General features: G+C 28.8%; 1 protein-coding gene across 1 annotated transcript in view; it reads left to right on the forward strand.

Moving 5' to 3' along the window:
• LOC105258066 (potassium voltage-gated channel subfamily H member 8) overlaps nt 1–25,080 on the forward strand; it is a 47,916-nt gene that overhangs the window by 2,721 nt on the left and 20,115 nt on the right. The window contains exons 3-4 of the mRNA XM_011269126.2: nt 20,391–20,624; nt 24,910–25,041. Coding sequence (XP_011267428.1) covers nt 20,391–20,624; nt 24,910–25,041 — 366 coding nt within the window. The remainder of the gene's footprint in view (nt 1–20,390; nt 20,625–24,909; nt 25,042–25,080) is intronic.

Raw genomic sequence — 25,080 nt, forward strand, 5'->3', positions numbered from 1 at the left:
TGTTGCTATTATAGAGCTGCAAGATATTAAGTTTAAGTCTTGATTTTGCCTTGTTTTCTTTCTTGAAACTCGAGACAAGATCAAGACAAAATTTTCAATTAGTTATCAAGATAATACCGAGACTAAAAGATTATTGATCTTGTCAATATTATTGATTTTTAAAAAAGCTAAAATATGCAAGACCAAGACAAGATTTAAATTTTCGAAAATTTTTAACACCATTTGGTTTTTTTTTACAAATATTGTCTTGTCTTGAGTTTTGTGCAACTCTAATTATTATTCTGTTATGTACATTCGTATGTCAGTTAATATTAAGCGAAAAAAATATCGCGAAAAAATTTATGGTCAAACTTTCATATTTGTTAGCTCTTTTCTTCGTTTTCAATTTTTTATTACAATTATTTAATTACAAATTTTTAATTTATTAAATTAAAGATATTTTCTATACATTTCACTGCGACAATAATTTGTCTTTATAAAAATCGCGAAAAAGTTTTATTCGTAAAACTCTTTTTAAGAGTCGAGAAATGGCAAACGAAAGTATTGCGAAAGCATTACGAAAGCATTGCGAAAACGCCAGAGTCGTCCCTTATTTCGTTTTAGCTTTGATCTTCACATGCGAGGGGTGCGCTCCCCTAGTTCTTTTCACGTGTTGCTAGGGATACAAACGATATTCAAAACGCCACGTCTCGAGTTCCATTTTTGCGGATGTGCGAAAACAAAATATAATGTAATGAGACATATAACATACAAGATAATTACGTTATTAATATAAATTATGTAATAACAACTTCTTATTTATAAACAGTACACGCGTTAGAATAAAACGATTCGATTCATCGGTGCTCATCCTTATTCATTTAAGTTTCGCCTGAGCTGCCTAAATCTAATGCTCTTGTATCACATAGTTTCCCTTAATAATATCTCGATGCGTGCATCGGCATTAAACTGCACAGACATTAATGATGCGAAACGCATAGGATGTCGGTATCGATGTACACACTAAAGGTGGTGTAACATCATAATGATAACGCGTTGCAAGCATCCATTGGATGTATGATTGAAAACAAATTCTCTCGAAAAATGCTAAAATTTTTTACTCATTAAAAAGCCAGTATAAGATTTTATACTTGAAATTTAAACAATATAAATAGATTGTAAAATGTAATAGAATCTTCCGAGTCCGAAATTTTTTAATAACGTAGATGCGACAATTAGAATTGCAGGGGATATTGAGATTAATCTTGTTTTGTCTTGTCTTCGACATAAAATCGAGATAAAATTTTTAATTAGTTATCAAGATTACATCAAGATTATGATTATTGATCTTGTTAAGATTAAAAAAAAGTATATACATAAAATATATTTGTAAATTAAATGAGATAAATCACTATTATACACAATCAATCGTAAAGAAAAGAAAGGCCATGGCCGCAGTTGAGCATAATAAAAAATATTTTTAAATTACTGAGTGTGTTAAAAACATGTAATTTAATTATCAAACCGTTCAATCGTTTTTGGATCCTTTTCCTGGTATACGAACGTTACAAAATAAGTAAAAAATGTTTAAATTGTTGGTGAATATGTATAAATACATAAAACTAAAGGTCATAATATATCTGACCCAAATCTCGCAAACATTGTTGATGTATTTTATGACCTTTAATCTATTTATTATATATATATTCACGACAATTAATTTTTATTTATTCTCGATTTATTTTGTAACGATCATATATCATTAAGAAGGATCTGAAAAGGATCGAAACGTGTGATAATTAAATATTTTTAACTCAGTAATTTAAACATATTTTTTAAGGAGGCTTGCCACGGCTTGCCCTATCAGGATCTACGATTCATTTACTAAATCCAGACTTTAACGGCCCTTTTTTCCTTTGCAATTAATTATTATTTAAGAGCTTCGATTTTTGTTTGACTATTACATACAAATTTAAAAGATTTATTTAATAAATGAAAATATATTTATATTAATAAACATTTTTAGAAACAATTATTATTTAGCTATACATTTTATGCAGCTAAATAATTGTGTAAAATTTAATTTTGTTAATTTTGTTTATTATATTAATTGTATATACAGGATGTTTCATTTTAGTTGCTGACCTCGAATATCTTTTAAATGATATATTTTCGTGGAAAATGTTTCAGACAAAAGTTGTAGAAGTTTAAAAAGGAAAGAAAGATATTAGTTTGAGGTCATGTGAAGTTAGTTTGATTTCAAATGTAAGTGCTAAGTCCATGTTAGTTAATTTAATTTTTTTAAATGGTGTTATCCTAATTGTCTATATAAATCGATTTCTCGCAATATTCTATAAAAAAGTTATAAAGATAGAGCAACCAAAAATTGAATAGTTTATGAGATATTTTATACTTTAAGTTGACATAATAAAATATTTCGAATAATATAGAATAATATAGTTGCTCGTTGCAAGTTCATATTTTCTTTATATAATTGATTTCTTTTATTATTTGGTTGTATTTATAAAAATATTAAGGTAAAATAATTAAAAAATGAATATATTATGAGATATTTTATGTAATAATGAGATAGTTTATGTAAAGTTATAAAAGTATAAAATATCTTAAATTATTCAATGTTTGGCTATTCTATCCTTATATCTTTTTACGTGGAATATTGTGAGAAATTGATTTATATGAACAAATTAGGGTAGTTCCATTTCAAAAAGCTGGTTGACCTTTACATAGCACACATACAACCATAGCACTTATACCTGAGGTCAGACTAATATTCCTATCTTGTTTCCTTCTCCAAACTCTACAACTTTTGTCTGAAACACGAAAATGTATTATTTAAAAGGTATTCGAAGTGTTTAATTATGTTAAATTATATGATACAAATTATATTAAATTAAATTATATTAATTAAATTATATTATTTTAAACGATCGTTCAATATAAGATAAGAAAATCATTAATAAAATCGGGACAAGATACTTTTAAATATTGTTTTGCTTTGAGTCTCATACAATTCTCGCGATAGTATTGTCTAATTTGACAAAATTAAAGAGATTAATTTTCTAGAGCTTATCCCGTGGCAGTTATCGATATAACGTGACATTCCTGCACGCGATTGATCGTATCCACGTTCCATCCTAAACGCTTATCCGCATGAATCTTCCCTCGATTTCTATCCCATCCCGTGCAACCACAAGTTAGTTAACACCTAACTTTCGTGGGTCAAGTTGTACCGGCACTGATATAAACTTTAGTCCTAGCTACGAGAGAAATCCAATTATGGGAAGTAGGCGGTGGATCGCCAATGTCATCATCTTAAGCAAATTACAGTTAGAGTTGCATCCTTAATAAGTATCGGCGTACTTTTTCCCTTATCCGCGATATCGAGAAATCCTGCGCTTGCGAAAAGTTCAATGCATTCAATCCGTCGTATAGCATAATTGTATCCTCTGCGATTGACATTCTCTCCTCATTTTGCTAATTTTTATTCCTCTCTTCTCTTTCACATATTTTTGTGTCTCTTTATTCTTTATTCTTCTTATTATTATATATTATATTCTTTATACGGGGTGTCCCATTTTAAAAAACGCACCTCGATAATTCTTCAACGAAGCATTTTCAGCAAAAATGTTTCAGATAAAAGTTGTATAGTTTTAAGGGGGATATAAGATGATGTTATTAATTTTACCTTGAATAGTCACTGGCATGACTTGAAGGTCACGTGAAGGTCAATTTGAAATTTTTAAATGAAAATCACTATTTTTTATTACATATTCTTGTAGCTTATCTCGAGAGCTTTCCAAAACACTATAATAATGTATTTTTTCATTGAGTACTTTTCGAGTTATGAGGCTTCAAATGTTTTTTTAATTTTACATAAACCGTAAAATATTCATTTTTCGATTATCTAACCTTAATACTTTTATGCACAAAATAATGTAAGAAATCGATTAGTGTAAAAAAAAAATACATACTTGTTTTTAAGAAAAAATATGTAATTCGCAATTAACAATTACATATTTTTCTTAAAAACATCTATGGATTTTTTTTACACCAATCGATTTCTCACATTATTTTGTGCATAAAAGTATTAAGGTAAGACAATCGAAAAATGAATATTTTACAAGATATTTTATGTAAAATTAAAAAATCATTTCAAGCCTCATAACTCGAAAAATACTCAATGAAAAAATATTTTATTATAGTATTTTGGAAAGCTATCGAGATAAGCTACAAGAATGTGTAATAAAAAATAACCAGTTCCATTTAAAAATTTTAAGTTGACCTTTATGTAACCTTCAAGTAACTATTCAAGGTCAAATTAATGACACCATCTTATGTCCCCTTTGAAGCCATACAACTTTTGTCTGCAACATTTTTGCTGAAAATGCTTCGTTGAAGAATTATCGAGATACGTTTTTTTAAAATAGAGCACTCTCTATATTTTTTAAATATTATATTCAAATATCTAAGTTAATATATGCAGTGTGACTGATTTTATTATTATTTGTTTATGATTATTCCTCTTGGCAAAATTGAAGATGCTTCTCGTCATGTTGCGTTTTTCTCTTTCGATTGTTATATCGACGCATTATGTGCACGCTCTACGGACAACCCCTCGCTAAGTGAACACGTGATAAAACTTTGCGACCATCGACCTTGCGTTTTACCATGCGTCCGCCAGTAAAGCATACAATATTAATCTCACTTCGGCGCCGCGATCGAATATTACGAACAACATTCTGTTTCAAAAGTTGTGTATTTGCGTTCTAATCCTTATAAAGTACTTGCACGAGAAACGAGATACATCTCTAATATATATTAAAATGTCATTATTAATATATCGTAATTAATATATAATTTATGAAACCAAAATTGTTTTATGTGCCACGAATCACAATTATTATAAAGTGACATCTTTTACGATATACAGAGTGTCTCAAAAGTCCCGGACCGGTCGAATATTTCATAAACTATGCACTTTAGAAAGAAATATTTCAGACAAAAGTTGTATGGCTTGAAGGGAGCCATCAGATAGTGGCAATGATTTGACATGGAAGAGTCATTTGAAAGTCACGTGAAAATCATCGTCAATTTCTTAAATGGAACTCCCTATTTTTTATTAAATATTCTGATAGCTCACGTTGAGAGCTTTCCAAAACATTATAATATTAATTAAATTAGTTTTTATTAAGTACTTTTCGAATTATGAGGCTTGAAATCATTTCTTAATTTTACATAAACCATAAAATATCTTGTAAAATATTAATTTTTTGATTATCTTATCTTAATACTTTTATGTACAAAATAATGAGAGGAATCAATTGGTGTAAAAAAAAACATAGTTGTTTTTAAGAAAAAAATATGTAATTTGCAATTAACAAGTATATATTTTTTTTGGCCAATTTCATGAATTTATTGTGAGTAAACCAAATTTTTTGAAATATTTCTGTCAATGGCATCGTATAGTACTCGCTTTCATTTTTCGAATCTACTTTCGATTACCCCCCGCCGCACGATTTTTTTTCGCTCAGATATACAAGTTATAAGACTGGTCATAGTGCATAGGGATTCTAATAAGCCATTTTAAATCAACCGTGCCATCTCTCTATCTCACTACGAATCAAAATTAGGGTAAAAATATACATTTTTAAATACCTTTTGTCACCTTTTGAAATTAAAAATAGCGCATCCAATATAGCGAATAGAATCACAATAAAAAGGCATAAAATTCAGAAAAATTTTAAAATGTGTAACAACTGTATTAGACATTTCTTTACAATACTTTTTTGGCCAATCGAATGTGAATCATATGTCAGTCTTTTCAAATTTCAAGATCATGGATCTATCATATTGATGATCTATATAAATTTTCTTTGACGTAAATTTTCTTACAACGTCATACTTATATATCTCAGCGAAAAAAAATGGTAATCGAAAGTGGATTTGAAAGGCGAAAGTGAGTATTATACGATGCCATTAGCAGAAATATTTCAAAAAATTTGATTGCCCCACAATAAATTCATAAAATTGGCCAAAATAGTGATTTTTGAGCCATTCAATTACAAATTACTCAAAAACGTGACATGCTACGCAAATTCGGCGATTAGATTCGGATTCAGCGTACAAAATTACGTCGGAAATCACTATTGCATCTTAAAAAAAAAACCTCGCAGACCTGTGTTATTATTAACATTATATTAATATTATCACACTATACATATATTATGCATCTGTTGCATGTGTCAATTGTAGAATCTGAATACGATATTATTTATATAATTATACGATTTATAAATATATACGAAATATATATGCATTATGTACTAAATATCTTTTGTACGTAAAATTATTATTATTATTATTACCTATTGTGTCCAAATGTCCTGATGGTTTTAGCTTTAATTGTTATAATTTTTGGTAAATTATAGGACGTGGAATATTACGAATATAATTTTAAATTATTATGAATTAAATTAATTATCGCATTATCGCATTGTCAAAGAAAGGAGCTGCTCGTGTGTTTTCCGAAATTTTCATTCGATAAACTTCGGCTGGCACAATCGTGACATTTACTACTTACTATTTTACTATAGCTCGCGACATGATATACACAGTTCAAATATAATGGCGAAATTCCTATTTTATTGATTTTTAACATCCAGCCAATGTTCATATATGAAGATATCATATAAAACGAGGGTTTTTTTTGTTCGATTATTCCAGTCTCTCTTTTATTGTGAAACTTTTTTTTCTAAAACATTTTGTACTCAAAATTGGAATATTTATCGCGAAAGCGTGCACTCGCTCGTCTAAATACGTTAGTAATTTTTCTAATTTCCAATTTCGAAAATGAGACACGTACAAACTTTATATATGAAATACAGTATTTGCTGATATCTAGATAAAATTATCTAGATAAAGAAATGGATCATCTTTATCTTTAACTAGATGAAGAAATACAAAGTATCTTTATCTTTATCTTAGGTAAAAAATATATGTCATCTTATCTAAAAATTGTCTAAGATGACGTTTTCATTATGCAAAAGAGTTTTCCAGGCAAGCTTCTAAAGATCCATCTAAAATATCTAAAATATATTTTTTATTTGGAAAATAATATTACAAATATACTTTATCTTGTACTTGTTTTACTTCAATTTGTGCAATGCATTAATGTATATGTTATAAAAATGATATATGTATTGTTACACATTGATTATTATATTATATTATAAATATATTATAAATATATTATAAATATATTATAAATATAAATTAATAAATAAATATTTATCATATCATTTATATACCTTTTTGTTATTATTTAAATATTCCTTAGGAAAAGAGAAAGAATATGTGTTTATGATTTTAATATCCCATTTATAATCTGCGTCACATTTTTTACAAATATTTATAGTCTTCTAAAATAAACAAAAATATCTGGATAATTATCTAGATTATCGCAATAATCATTTCATCTTTTATCTAGATTAAGTAAAAGCAAAATCATCTTTATCTCATCTAAGATAAATTTACGGATTTTTATCTTTATCTTTATCTAGATAATTTTGAAATTATCTAGATATCTACAGCAAACACTGATGAAATATTACAAATATATGATATTTACGCGTTTTTACACGTATGCGACACTCATTTACCATGTACACAAATGTAATGTGAAATATAAATTTCCAATAACTAGGGCGCATCATATAATGCTCTCGACTTGAAAATCGCTTTAAAGACGCACGGGAATTCGAACGTCATAAAGGAGATAGGTGCACAAACGGGCGCAAAGCGTGAGCCAATATCTCGGTTGGTTTCCAGCTTCCAGTTGTACTTGGTAGTGGCTCGGGTCATGTATCCGTTCCGAATCGCTATCACGTCTGTCACAATGTTTGAACGTTTGAGCATTGCTCGACATTGACGTACTTGCACAGCGAATTTCAAGCGATCTACGGGCGACATCACTTTGTGATATCAAAAAGTTTTGTTCGCACCCTGTGCTACACGTCCCAGCGATAATTTTCAAGGCTTTGTGTGCTTCGCGTCTCTACTTATTCAAAGTGCCGCTCTAACACGTTAATTGCTACGATCATTTACATTTCTCGCGACATGAGACGGCTCGCATCGACAATGTTCGATCAATATTTAACAATAGCTTGAATCACCGTTTAATCTTTTTGCATTTAAAATTAAAACACGTGCGTTTTCTTCGAATTTCGAGCGATAATTTTAAGGATAAATAAAGAGACCTTAAGAATGAAAATAATTCGTGCAAAATTATCCAAGCGGATTAATAACGTTACAATCTGAATTATATTTGCGATCATACAATATAATTCACGTGCGTTCCGATAATATTCCTGCGAAATTCTGTTGATAAAATGTCAAATGTTTCACATTTGATTGTTGGTTATGATACACGAATGAAAATATATATTTTAACGATATAGGGGGACACACACACACACACACACACACACACACACACACACACACACACACACACACACACACACACACACACACACACACACACACACACACACACACACACACACACACACACACACACACACACACACACACACACACACACACGCACACACACACACACACACACACACACACACACACACACACACATATATATATATTGGAAAAAAAATATCAAATTAAAACTCGAAGAACTGCATGCAAACAGAGGACATATTATATTCATGTGCAAAGTTTGTCAATGCTACTCTTACAAAGTTACAATGTAATTAATTCTTCAATAGAAAGTTTATGTTAAGTTTAATTTATTATAATACATGGATATATTACATTATGTCAGCGGTTGGCTGATGCAATGTACAACCTTTCTGTGTTGGCGGCAATAGACTCTTCGATAGATACGAAGCGTATAAAGCAATCTAGATATCGATCCAAGCGACGAGGATAATGAGATGATTACTAAATATGGATAACTCGTATCTTATCGTAAATAATAATGGAGCACTGACGCAGATAGATAACGATGAACAATGCACATATCTACTTAAGGTTTTTCTATAGATTGCAATGATAAACAGTCAATTAAAATAATCATGAAAATAATTGGAGACGTAACAGTAAAAGAATCAATCAAACTGAATTAATGGGGTAAAATTTAAGAATGTTTTGTACTTATTTTCAAAATATTGAGAATTTAATGAAAATTTTACAGAATGTCCTTACATATGTTTAGAATCTTCAGTACAATTTTTAAATCGATTCACTAAAGCGTTCACAAGTTATAAGGATTTTAATTTGCACCGAATTAACATGTGTTCTTATGGAAAACGTATAACCACATCGATTCAAATGATAAAAACACATGGAAATAATATTCAGAATTTGTTTAAAATTTGCAAAAGTTTAGATACAGAGGAAATAATTGGTCAAATAATATTATACAAGTACTAACTGGTTAAAAAGATATTAAATATAATTGAATGAAGTTAGCCATGTATCTGTCACAAGGCGAAATTCTCTGCCAAAAATTAAACATTTCGATTAATTTGGAATATTTCGAAAAATTTCCTGATCTTTCAGACATATTTATTCAAAATTATTTCCAGACATTTGGAATATTTCGAAAAATTTCCTGATCTTTCAGACATATTTATTCAAAATTATTTCCAGACATTATTTCCAGAAATTATTTTAAAGATTTCTTGGTGCAATTTTTTAAAATAAGTTTTTGATGCGTTTCCTAATTTTTTTATTCGCACATAAAAATATAGAGCCACTTGAGTGCATTTCAAGATGATCTATAACTTTCTTAAGATATAAACGTTTTTCATTTCAATATTTTTCATTGACTACCTGAACAGAGACGGATATATATTTATAATATATCTTAAACATACATGATTCATTTGATTTGCCACTACTATTTATAATATAAAAGCAAAATTATTATAGAGAATTTAAGGATGTTTTGTACCTATTTTCAAAATATTGAGAATTTAATGAAAATTGTACAAAATGTCCTTACATATGTTTAGAATTTTCAGTGCAATTTTTAGATCGATTCATTAAAGCGTTCACAAGTTATAAGGATTTTAATTTGCACCGAATTAATGTGTTCTTATGGGAAACATATAACCACGTCGATTCAAATGACAAAAACACATGGAAATAATATTCAGAATTTATTGAAAATTTGCAAAAGTTTAAATACAGAGGAAATATTTGATCAAATAATATTATGCAAGTACTAACTGGTTAAAAAGATATTAAATATAATTCAATGAAGTTACCCATGTATCTGTCACGAGGCGAAATTCTCTGTCAAAAGTTAATCATTTCGACTAATAAAATTCGGAATATTTCAGTAAAAATGTAATAAATATTAAAAAATACATCTCTGCACAGCTAAGATCAAATTGTAATTCCACACAATTTCTCATACTCAAAATATACCAAAAGTGGATATTCGTCAATATTGATTTTTAGCTACTTTTTGCGGGGATACATACAAAACATCCTTAATTTCAGAGCTATCTCATTTATTTTTATGATAAAATTCAACAAGATTATTTTTACTGTTTTATCATTTACGAAACAAAATTTTCAATCATTTTTCAACTAATTTATACTCAAACATTATAATTGAATTTTTTGTGTTATTTATAGCACAAATAGACATTATATTGCGTGTGATTGTAGATATTGAAGTTATAAATATAGAATGTTCGTATTCACAGTTATCGTTAAAAAAAAATTGGATTAAAATGGGGACACCCAATGATATATGGCAAATGAATCGGAGAATCCCATTTCTCAGAAAAAGAATTTTACGAAATATGTTGGACGATACTAAGGTATAAAGTTGGCCACATGGGATCCCATAGCTTAGGCCATAGCTAGGTCTCGTGTTTCCCAAGGTTAATCTCTTGATATCCTCGCCAAGAAGACATTGTGATGCAAAGGGAGAGCTATTATTCGTGAGGAGAAAACCGAGGATATCGAACGAAACTACTACCGTATAGATTGGATGGAAGCTATCTTGAACAGAATGAAAATTGTTTTCGGTTAATGAGAAATACTAATTCTACCTTTTATCATTAATTTCGCGTTTACCAAATTTGTAACTATTTAAAATTAAAAATTTTATTTGAATTTAACGTGTCATTATTGTTAACGATAGCAAGTATTTATCTTTTATCATGTTTAATAATAGAGAGATTAAATATTATATATAATATTATAAAATATTTATACGGTAAATATTACATTTTTGAGTTTAATATGCTATTAAGCAACAATAAATACATATTATTAAGTTGCATTATTAACACTTTTTAACAATTGATATTGAAAATAATATAAAAATTTGTTATATTATTCATTAGAACGTTTTTCGAAATTATATTTTTTAATTTCATCTCCCGAATAAGACACGTATTCATTGTATAGTTAAGATTTATGTTAAAATTATGTGCAAATACAATTCAGATCACTTGATAAAATTTGAAATTTTTGTGTTTAAAAGATTTGCGACGATACGATAGAAAATAAAAATCGATTTAAGCCGCGATACGAAGATAATATTTGACGTATCTCTTCTCTCCCTCGTATTCTAAGTTTTGCGAAGGTAAGATTAAAACCGACTATTCATTGTTCCCCTAGCAGAGATTGCCAAGCATCGCTTGTAATAAACTCGCGTGAATAATAAATCTTTCTTCCGCTCTTGAAATTATCTTGATAAGCAGAAAATTTGTATGCAACAATATCTCTCATATATAATCAAAATTTTGTCTTCTTATTAGAAAAAAAAATACATATAATCATATAATATATTCCGTTTAATATTTTAAAAATTGACAAGTGAAACACATGATACATATTGATATGAAAAGTATGAATGTGTAAATAAAAAAAATATTGCAATCTGTAAAGCTGATGCGAATAATGATCTAAATGCTTAATTAAAATCAATGATATTTAACGTGATATATCTCTACAATACTCCCTCGTACATGAATCACGAGTTGCATGGAATGTAATCGTGAATAAGACATCCAAAACCATTGATGAAAACCATCGTCGTCTTTTAATTAAATTTGCAGTATATATAAAATAGAATTTGCAGTATATATGTACTAAATATGCTTATACATACAGGAGGTATACAGATAAAATAATGTGACCTGAAAAAAACACTATATTTGTGTTTCTTAATAAGATATTTGCCATCAATATAGCTTCAATTCTCTTTAGAATAGAATCATATAATTTTTTTAATAGTCTTCAGTGGAATATTGTCCCAGTTTTTTACCAAAATATCTGTCAATTGCTTTAGAGATGTTGGAGAAGAAAATTTGTTTCTCATTTTCTTTTCTAAACTGCTCATAATGATTCGATGATATTTAAATCGGATAATTATGCTGGCCAGAGAAGATATTGAAGTTCATTTTAATGCCGTTTAAATCAAGATGGAATTTTTCTAGCTATGTGTATGGATGCATTACCATCTTGAAAAATGACATTATTTGAGAGAAGAATGGGACAATATTCAACTGGAGACTACTCAAAAATTGTATAATTCTGTTCCAAGGAGAATTAAAGCTGTGTTACAGACAAATGGTGACCGAATATATTATTAATAAACAAATATAGTATTTAATTTTCAGATATTCACATTATTTTGTTTATCCTTTGTTTGCTTGTTTTCAATGAGGACTCGAATTGTGGTACGTAACATATATAATGTCCGAACCAAACGCAGCATGCGTAGCAAAAAATCAAGTATAATAAATATAGTGATAAATAAAATATCGTAAAACATACTCGCACATTTTAATATTTAAAGTGACATAACATCTTTATTGTAAATAAGAGATACAACATGATTTGGCACGACGGAAGATAATGGCAACAGGAAAGAATTTCAAGATTAAATGCAATATTAAAAAATAGCACCTTTTTTACCTTTAGAGAGTATCATGACGTCAGAGTCATTGACAAAGCTATCGTTCAAGCAACTGGATAATTATTGTAGTTATGCAACATATGCGTCATGCATTTTTTTCCTGATATATTATCAGCATTTTAATTTTATACATATACATGTATGTATTTTTTATGTATTTAATTTTGAGATGTTCACATTATTTTGTCTATCCCCTGTATATAAACCTAATATGTACATACATAAATCACTCCAACTAATAATAAGAGTTTGGTAATAAGTTATCAAATGTACTTTGGAGATAGCGAGGGTGACATTGTTCCGTTTTCGAGTTAGCTTACACTTGTCGAATTGCAGATGTAGATCTATGTCACTTACTATCTACATCTGTAACGTGAATTGTGCATCCACTGTTACATCTCGGAAATAGAAGGCGAACATGGAAAACAATAGGGGATAGTACTCCTTGGGTAGGTCAATAACCGTTCACGTAATATCGAGAAGATACTATATGTATATAATATCGATCCGCGGTCTGCGTTGATAATGTATTTTAACCTCGCAAGAATGCTCTGTAAACTCGAAAATGAGTATTGTTTAAGTTAAATTGCTTCACAGCGGAGGTTTCGAACCAATTTGATATTTTGGGCATAACTAATGTCACCAAGCGGTCGCACTCACACATCGCCAACTTTATAAGTCTCAGATATAATAAGTACGTACCCATTTGACCGTCGCCAATCTCTCCCCTAATCTCTTTACGACAGTACAAACTTCCAAGTTTGTGCTTTGAATTTTTCTTTTTTTTTTTGATTGGAATGTTTTCCATGCAAATTTAAGGGGAAATTTTGTCACTGATTATGAAATCCTTTTAAATTTGATCTTTATTTAAATTTACTTATAACCAGTGTTTGCTGGTATCTAGATAAAATTATCTAGATAATTATCTAGATAAAGAAATGAATCATCTTTATCTTTAACTAGATAAAGAAATACAAAGTATCTTTATCTTTATCTTAGATAAAAAATATATGTCATCTTATCTAAAAATTGTCTAAGATGACGTTTTCATTATGCAAAAGAGTTTTCTAGGCAAGCTTCTACAGATCCATCTAAAATATCTAAAATATATTTTTTATTTGGAAAATAATATTACAAATATACTTTATCTTGTACTTGTTTTACTTCAATTTGTGCAATGCATTAATGTATATTTTATAAAAATGATATATGCATTGTTACACATTGATTATTATATTATAAATATATTATAAATATATTATAAATATAAATTAATAAATAAATATTTATCATATCATTTATATACCTTTTTGTTATTATTTAAATATTCTTTAGGAAAAGAGAAAGAATATGTGTTTATGATTTTAATATCCCATTTATAATCTGCGTCACATTTTTTACAAATATTTATAGTCTTATAAAATAAACAAAAATATCTGGATAATTATCTAGATTATCGCAATAATTATCTCATCTTTCATCTAGATTAAGTAAAAGCAAAATCATCTTTATCTCATCTAAGATAAATTTACGGATTTTTATCTTTATCTTTATCTAGATAATTTTAAAATTATCTACAGCAAACACTGTTTGTAACTAAATCTGCAAAACGTGACGAGGCTTACGCAAAATTATCTAATATCTATACTTTGTGTTACTTCTATGATACTCATACAATATTGCAAATAAATATTAAAATACGATTGAAACTAATACTATGTAAAGTAATTATTTATTTATTCTTTTGAACTGAATATCACGTATATTTAAATCCACATGGATATCCTGTGAGTTAAAGACAATGTGGAAAGCGTGACTGCAACAGATAATAGCAACGAACATATCGCGTGTCAGTCTCTATTTTCATTAATAATTTGTCGCTAATTATCTTAAAATTATTGTTGTAATTCAATTTGCATGTAAAGTTGTTTCTTATTGAAATTATATATTATATATAACATCAAATATAAAAATATTATAGATTACGCGCTTCTTTCTTTTCCTATATAAGTATTAATAATAACATATTTTTCTGTCTTTATCTTATTGAATTATTTTATTTGAATTTTTAATAATTTTAATATCTAAACCTTTTTTTAATAATTTTATTATTTATATCAACTCTCTCTGTTTTTAAAATTTTTTTACAAAGGATTTTTTCAATACGATGTATTTATAACAATTATTACAAGAATGTCATAATTGACGATAAAGTGCATAGCTGATAAATATTATTTTATCAATCTAGCAAAATTCGAAACATTGCGAATGTATTAAATTAATGGACTAATTAAAGGGATAATCATCCAATGAAATTCCAGATAAATTGGAATTTTTGTTTGAGAAATATATTTCTTTTTTTATTATTATAAACTGACAACTCTTCAAACTTTTAGATTATTTAAGCTTCAATTATCGAAGTAACAAATTCTAAAAATGTAGAAAACTTCACGTTTTTTATCGCGTGCTTGATACATCTCTTTAGAAACATTTAAAAATCCGATTGCGCGATTAGAGGAAAATCTCGCTTGAATCCTACAGGATAAATTTAAAAATTAGATAAAGAGAAGTCGTTGATCGAGTTCAATTGTTAATGCGCGAATGGAAAGCTTTCTTTTGAAAACGATCGATGCTCTGATACGAAGTAATTAGTTATTTCGTTCGATGAGTCGTTCCAACTATAACTTACGCAATTTACTCAAAGTTGGAAAGTCCCTTTGGGATCTCCGTAATTATTTGGTGTTACTTCTGAAGCAAAACTACACGCAGACTTTTCCCCGAGCGACTCGTTTGTCCGTCGAACTAATAATCGTTTGGAAGTTTGCAATCGATTTACCATTTAATCGACTTTCAGATTAACGTTCCTAACTTTATATTTCAGAAATAGACATTTTAAAATATTAATCTAAAAATTTTATAAAATGATAAAAAATACATACATGTATATGTATAAAATCAAAATGCTGATGATATATCAGAAAAAAATGCATGACGCAAATGTTGCGTAGTTGATTATCCAGTTGCTTGAACAATAGCTTTGTCAATGACTCTGACGTCATAATAATCTCTAAGGGTTAAAAGGATGCTATTTTTTAATATTGCCTTGAATTTAGCCTTGAAATTCTTTCCTGTTTCCATTATCTTCCGTCGTGCCAAATCATATTGTATCTCTTATTTACAATAAAGATGTTATGTCACTTTAAATATTAAAATGTGCAAGTATGTTTTACGATATTTTATTTATCACTATATTTATTATACTGGGTCTTTGCTACGCATGCTGCGCTTGCTTCGAACATTTTATATGTTACGTATCACAATTCGTGTCCTCATTGAAAATAAACAAATAGAGGATAGACAAAATAATGTGAATATATGAAAATTAAATATTATATTTGTTTATTAATAATATATTGAGCCACCATTTGTCTTTAATACAGCTTCAATTCTCCTTGGAATAGAATTATATAATTTTTGAGTAGTCTCTAGTTGAATATTGTCCCATTCTTCTTTTAAATAATGTCATTTTTTCAAGATGGTAATGCATCCATACACATAGAAAAATACGCTAGAAAAATTCAATCTTGATTTAAACAGCATCAAAATGAACTTCAATATCTTCTCTGGCCAGCATAATTACCCGATTTAAATATCATCGAATCATTATGAGCAGTTTTGGGAAAGAGATTGAGAAGCAGATTTCTTCCTCCAATATCTCTAAAGCAATTGACAGATATTTTGATAAAAGAATGGCACAATATTCCATTGGGGACTATTTAAAAATTGCATTTTCTATTTTATGAAGAAATGAAGCTGTAAAGACAAATGGTGACTCAATATTTTATTAATAAACATAAATATAAGGTATTTTTCAGGTGTTTAAATTATTTTATCTATCCCCCGTATTATTTGCATAACTCGTGACATGCAATTTAATTATTTCATTCAAATTAATGACGATAACTACGATAAACATGATCGTTTTGTAAATATATACATCTTCCCAAGCGTAAATTTTGTTAGTAAAATGAGTTTATGCCGCACGAATGTGAAAGTTGCTACGCCTACGAATGCCAGGACCAGCGAGAGCTCAGAGTTAATTAATGACGCAACGTAATTTCTTCCACATTCAAAAAATGATTTTATAAATATAGCAACAATTCTCTGCGAAAAATTAATTAAAGTGGATATATAAATGGTTATAAAATACTGTGATATCCCTCTTATGTTTTATATTTAATCAATCTATAAATGGTAGAATTTGTCTGAACAGTTAATGAAATTTGAAGAAAATGGCTTTTGTAACTCTCATGAAGAAACTAATCATATTTGTTGATCAATAATATTTGCATAAAGTTTAACTGTGGTACATAAAATCAATTCTCACAAAAATCGTTTTAGCTGGAGTATTGAAAGTTGATATTGAAACTCATATTTATTCAATGTAGTGATTAATATTTGGTAAAGGAATATATATATATATATATATATATATATATATATATATATATAGGGTGTTCCAAAAGTCCCGGACTGGTCAAATATTTCATAAACTATGCACTTTAGAAAGAAATGTTTCAGACAAAAGTTGTATGGCTTGAAGGGGGCCATCAGATAGTGGCAATGATTTGACATGGGAGAGTCATTTGAAAGTCACGTGAAGATCACCGTCAATTTCTTAAATGGAACTTCCTATTTTTTATTAAATATTCTGGTAGCTCACGAAAGCTCTGGTAGCTCGAGAGCTCCAAAATACTATAATTAAGTTTTTATTAAGTACTTTCCGAATTATGAGGTTTGAAATCATTTCTTAATTTTACATAAACCATAAAATATCTTGTAAAATATTCATTTTTCGATTATCTTACCTTAATACTTTTATGTACAAAATAATGAGAGGAATCAATTGGTGTAAAGAAAAAACATAGTTGTTTTTAAGAAAAAAATATGTAATTTGCAATTAACAATTACATATTTTTTTTTAAAACAACTATGTGTTTTCTTTACACCAATTTGATTCCTCTCTTGATTATTTTGTACATAAAAGTATTAAGGTAAGATAATCCAAAAATGAATATTTTACTAGATATTTTATGGTTTATGCAAAATTAAAAAATGATTTCAAGCCTCATAACTCGAAAAGTACTCAATGAAGAAATACTTTATTATAGTATTTTGAAAAGCTCTCGAGATAAACTACACGAATATGTAATAAAAAATAGGGGGTTCCATTTGAGAAATTGAAGGTGATCTTTACATCACCTTCAAATGACTCTCCAAGGTCAAATCACTGCCACTATCTGATGGTCCCCTTCAAGCCATACAACTTTTGTCTGGCAACATTTCTTTTTAAAGTGCAGTTTATGAAATATTCGACCGGTCCTGGACTTTTGGGACATCCTGTATATATTATAATATATAAATTTATCAGAAGATATTATTAGAATTTACTGCTATAAATTTCATATGTTACAAACAATATTCTAGCAGATGAAAAATAACGATAAATTTTTGTTGATTTATTTAGAGAGAGTAATTGAAAAAGAGACAGTGAGAGAGAGAGAGAGAGGGGGGGGGGGGAGATATCTACCTACATGATTAAAACATTTGTTTTAATGTAAATAAGGCGTGTGATACATACATATACGTCTTTCCCTTTTGGGTTGCAATTAATGCGAAAATCATTTTCATGCATTAAACTAATGAAGGTTGTATAATACATTATATATTTTTGTCACGATTCTGAGCCAATTGTAAGAAAGTCAGTCCGGAAACGGCGTCGCATCGTTTGAGGTGATTAAGGCTACCCCCTCATGCGAGGCGGAAAATGGAAATTAGCACGAATAATGGGGGAAGTTGAACCGTAAAGGGTTAATGGTTAAAAATATATCTCTAGGGGAAAACTACATCCTTTGGATCGTGTTTGATGAAAATGTCAGATTTTTAGGTACGCTTTCGCATCGTATAAAGCTTCTATACGCATTTATTTACGGTGTACGAGCAAACATATTCTGCAAACAGGATTAAAAGAGGATGCTGAAAAAAAAAGAATATGTAAAGTTGGAATAAAAAACACTTTGGCACTTTATAAGCATATCCCACACAGATTATATAATGTTGCTAGCGAAGAAAACAAATGAGTTGAGGGAAATATTGAAATGTTTCTCGATATTTTTGAAAAAAAAGAATTAATTCTTAATGTTTAAAATAATTGAAAGTGATAATTCTTAAAATAATTCTTAAAAAAGAGAAAGAATGAGAATAATAACTCTGAAATAAAATTGAGATTGAGATCGGTCATTTTAAATATTTATGTTATCTATTATAAAAAATAATGAAACCGACATATATATATATATATATATATATATATATATATATATATATATATTAAGAAAATAGTTAAAAAGCTATATAGCTATATATGCTATAAAATAAGCATGGAGTATAGGGCGAAGAAAATTTGCTAAAGAAACTTTAAGTTGAGAATATGGAAAAAATTATTGCGAAACTTAGATGTAGAAATGAAAAACACTGTAATAAATTTTTGGCGTGAACAGGAAAAGAATATTTATAGAATACGTCGAATAGAGTGTATGAATAGAGTGTAATCGAAACGTTAAAGTATTTAGCAACAAATTGTATGGAAATAAGAAATAGCACAAGAATGAATCAACTCTTTGGAGAGAAAAAAAGAGAGAGAATCAATTAAATAAAGAAAATTGTATAAGAGCAGGAAAAGATCAAAGAAAATCCAAAAAATACAATAGATTAAGGAGGAAATAAAATAAGTTTAAAGACATAATTTACAATCTTGTGCAATTATTACAAAAATTTAGTTATCAAATCAAATTATTAGATAAAGATTAATTAGAAATAGAAAGATATTGTTATATAAAATTTGTATTTTATATGTTCGACATTATTATACACTAAAAAAAGTAATGTTGAATTAACAACATCAGTATAATTGGAATTTAATTTATTAATTTAATAATATTATTAATTAAATCAATACATAGTGCATTAATTTGATTAGAAATGTTATTGAATTAATAAAATAAGTTCCAATTACACTGATGTTGTTGGTTAAACATTATTTTTTTTTCTTAGTATACTGTAAGCTGTAAGGTCTCTATAAAATTTCTTCCAAATCTAAGAAATAAACAAATATTAATCTATAATATATTTTTCCAATATACGTTGTAATGTTGAAGAGAAATTTGTAAATTTTATATCGACAAATTAAATATGATGCAAATATTAAACCATTTCCATGTTTTCTTTTTCATGTCATAAACAAATCGTTTACTTTTGCATTTAACGAATCAATCTATAAAATAAACTTATTAATAACTTTTACAATTTTTAAAGCGTGTTTTTAATCATATTACTTACAATTAATTGCATTCCTTTCTGTTTACAGACAGCAACTTTGTACTGGGAAATGCGCAGGTTCCGACGATCTATCCGATCGTCTATTGCTCCGATGGATTTTGCGAACTGACAGGATTCGCGCGAGCGCAAATCATGCAGAAGGGTTGCGCTTGCAAATTTCTCTACGGGCCGGAAACGAAGGAAGAAGAAAAGGCTATGATCGACAAGAGCCTCGAGAGCAAGACAGAATTGAAAATGGAAGTTGTCTTTTACAAGAAGAACGGTAAGTTTAAGATACATTTCGATGTTTTAGGCTGTAAGGAAAGTATTATTCACAAATGAAGAGCATATTATCAACAGAAAAACATTGTAGTATCATGCAGTTTTATGTAATATAGATAAAGAATGTAAACATGAAAAATATTCCGTCTCTAAAAATTCTTATTTTTTTTATATTGGGTTGTCCGGAAAGTTCGTGCGGATTTCTCAATAGATGTCGTTCAAAGGCGAATTTTACAAGTTTATGTCGATGTGATATGTCAAATGCTTTCGTGTTTTGATTAGTGACATTTCAACGCATACTTAGTGATATTAATTATCCCAATAAATTAAAAACTTTTTACTTGACATTAGTTTAGAGATGGAAGGAAATAACGTGTTTTTTCGATGCATAATGCTTTTTTATTTCCGTAAAGGAAAGAACGCGACACAAACTCGAAAAAAAATATGTGCCGTATACGGGGAAGATGCCGTAAGTGATCGCATGTGTCAGAAGTGGTTTGCTAAATTTCGTTCAGGAGAAATGAATATTGAAGATGCTCCTCGCTCTGGTCGGCCAGTCACCACTGATGTCGACCAAATAACAGCTTTAATCGATTCCGAGCGGCAGATCACAGTTCAGGAAATCGCAGCGAGGTTAAACATTGGCAAATCAACTGTTTCCGAACATTTAAACAAGCTCCAGATGGTAAAAAAGCTTGATGTTTGGGTGCCGCACGACTTAACTGAGAAAAATCGTATTGACCGCATTTCCATCAGCGATTTGCTATACAAACGCAATGAATACGATTCATTTTTAAAACGCATCATAACAGGCGACGAAAAGTGGATAATTTATAATAATGTCGAGCGTAAAAGGTCGTGGAGCAAGCGAGGTGAACCGCCATTAACCACTTCGAAGGCAGGCTTACATCCGAAAAAGGTAATGCTCTGCATTTGGTGGAATTGGAAGGGGATAGTATATTATGAGCTACTACCGGACAACGAAACCATCGATTCGGACAAGTACTGTTCACAGTTGGATAAATTGAAGATAGAAATCGCCAAAAAGTGTCCGGAATTGATCAATAGGAAAGGCGTCGTTTTTCATCATGATAACGCCAGACCTCATGCAAGTTTGCAGACTCGCCAAAAATTATTGGCGTTTGGCTGGGATGTTTTGCCTCATCCACCGTATTCCCCCGACATTGCACCCTCGGATTTTCATTTATTTCGGTCGCTACAAAACTCAATTAATGGTTTGAACTTTGCTTCTTTGCAACTCCTCAAAAACTACTTGGACAGCTTCTTTGCCGAAAAAACCCAAGACTTCTATGAGAGAGGAATTATGAAATTACCCGAAAGATGGAAAAGTATTGTGCAAAATAATGGTGCATATATCACAGAATGAAATAACTTTTAACAACAAAATTTTTTCATTCGAATTTTGCTTAAAAATCCGCACGGACTTTCCGGACAACCCAATATAAAAAAAAAGAATATAGTAGTCAAAATTCTTAGCTCTTATTTATATGATACAGCTTCTTTTAGAGACATATTCAATTTTTATCAAGGAAATTTGATAAAGAATTTAGGTTGACATCATACTGAGCCCAAATATATGATTGAAATGGAAGCTAAATTGTTTATTAAACTAGCTATATATGTAAATTTGTTCTCTTTTTGTGAAGTTATTTTTGAACATTTTACTTTGTTTTACATTTTATTTCCAAGATGCCGCAAATATGTCGACAATTTTTGTTATGAGTATGGTGAAGTGACTTTTTCATCTCGGAAACATGCAATTACTCCCTTAATCAAGATAGCATATCACCATTACTTCGGTTGTAAAATAGGAAACCAAGACAAGCCCTGGGTATTTTCTCTACTTCATGTGCAGTAGATTTTCATGGTTGGTTAGGAAAGAAAGTGCAATCAATGTTATTCTTATAATATGGCGAGAGACTAATCTCTCTCATATAAATAAATGTTATTTTTATATGGTATTTCCCTTAGAGAAAATATGGAGAAAAAATAAACCATAAATTATTCAAATATTTCAGTTACACGATCAATATATATAAAGACGACTTGTTTGTTTCTATCCCATCAAAATAATACAGCTTGGAGCCTGATAAAAACATGGAAATTAATCGGGAAATATCGCGAACTTTAATATTAAATTATCTTGCAAAAGTCACTAAATTAAATATTTTATTTTATTAAAACAATTGAATATTACATCTCAAAATCTAGATTTAATAAAAATATTGTAATGTCATATTTCTTTTAATAAAAATATTGTAATGCCATATTTTTTCTTCTCGTTCCAATTTCAATAAGAATTAACTAATTAAACAAAGGAAAGAGAAAATATATCAATTTTATTATAATTTTTATTTTTTTTTAAGTGAATCACTCTGAATATAAAAAATTTATCCAAAGAATATTTCGATATATCGAATATTTCGAATAAACCATAAATTATTCAAATATTTTAGTTACACAATCAATATACATAAAGACGACTTGTTTGTTTCTATCCCATCAAAATAGTACATCTTTGCCTGATAAAAACATGGAAATTAGTCGGGAAATATCGCAAACTTTAATATTAAATTATCTTGCAAAAGTCACTAAATTAAATATTTTATTTTATTAAAACAATTGAATATTACATCTCGAAATTTAGATCTAATAAAAATATTAATGTAACGTCATATTCTTTTTAATAAAATATTGTAATGTCATATTCTTTCTTCTCGTTCCAACTTCAATAAGAATTAACTAATTGACAAAGGAAAGAAAAAATATGTTAATTTTATTATAATTTATTTTTTTTATGTGAATTACTTTGAATATAAAAAATTTAACTAAAGAATATTTCGAGTATGATGAAGAAACATATCAATTTCTTAAGCGAATATTAAAAAGCCCGATATTTTTAAAGAAAACTCATCATTCAAAATTAAATGAAGTAATCTCGTGTCTGGGCGCCACTGGTATTTTTCACTTTTTTCTCGCAACGAGAAAAATCAGTCTACGTTAAAGTTAATCGGGACGCGCCTTCCGCAATGTACTTTGTATCATTACTTTGACCTTATTTATTTCTCCGATGATGGCTACTGACTTAATTGTTTCATTAGTCGCGCGTTTGCGTATAAATTAATTGTCGATTCACAAATTCTTTCGATATTATGCATTACGAAAAATGCATTTGCAATAATTTTTTTCAAAAATCAAATTATTTTCCGAACTACTGTTTATAAAAAGTCGTCTGTTTATAAAAATGTCTGTTTATAAAAAGTCATCTGTTTATAAAAATGCGTTATAAGCGTAAATAAGAGCTCCAAACATAAATCGGGTTCTGCAAAAAGAATGCCTCGCAAATAAAGGGTCAAAAGGAATGTGACGGGAATGAGAATCCTTTTCTATATGATGACATTCCTATTGTAGACCACATTGATGCGCACAATATTCGTAATAATTCCATTGTTCTGGGAAACATTTAATAAAACGATCTTTTTTCTATCGTATAATTACTATATTTTATATGTAAAAAATAGAAATATATTGTATAACAAATATTCCTTTTTTCCGCTTTTCCTGGTGCTTTCCGTAATTCTTCGAAAAGAGTATCTGAGAAGAATCCTTTTCTATATGATGACATTCCTATTGTAGACCACATTGATGCGCACAATATTCGTAATAATTCCATTGTTCTGGGAAACATTTAATAAAACGATCTTTTTTCTATCGTATAATTACTGTATTTTATATGTAAAAAATAGAAATATATTGTATAACAAATATTCCTTTTTTCCGCTTTTCCTGGTGCTTTCCGTAATTCTTCGAAAAGAATATCTGGCTTTAAAAAATAAAATGCAGAACATGGATTAAAAAATGGTCCGACTCATCCGTACTAATATTATTATTATATTATTTAAAATTAAAATTAAATATATATTTTATATAATATATTTTTTTAATATACATTTTTTCTTGCAGTCTAATTAGTGCGTTTCAGCTCTTATTTGACATTTTCATTACTTAAAAATGACAAACCTAGCAAAAAATGAAATTGATGTAATTCATAATTTTTTTCTTATTTTATTCTTTTTGTGCATGCGCGTATGTTACGCATAATATATAGGATACAAATATCAAAACTTATTATCTCTTTCGTTCTCATGTCAGTAGCGGAGCATTCATCGTTCCGCATCTCTACAGACATTTGTTCTAAAATTAACGACTGATCATATCATTTCGATTTTGCTTGCTTTCGATAAACGGTCCCTCTCGACTTGCAGGAAGTCCATTCGATTGCCTACTCGACATTGTTCCGATAAAAAACGAGAAAGGCGACGTCGTTCTGTTCCTGGCCTCGCACAAAGACATCACGCACACCAAGAATCTTCAGCTCTGTGAGTTGCACGATAGTGGTGAGTTCTAACCATGCTTCGCTGCTAAATAAATCGCAA

This window comes from Camponotus floridanus, unplaced genomic scaffold, assembly GCF_003227725.1.
Source record: "Camponotus floridanus strain SB8 unplaced genomic scaffold, Cflo_v7.5 scaffold36, whole genome shotgun sequence".
Classification (NCBI taxonomy): domain Eukaryota; kingdom Metazoa; phylum Arthropoda; class Insecta; order Hymenoptera; family Formicidae; genus Camponotus; species Camponotus floridanus.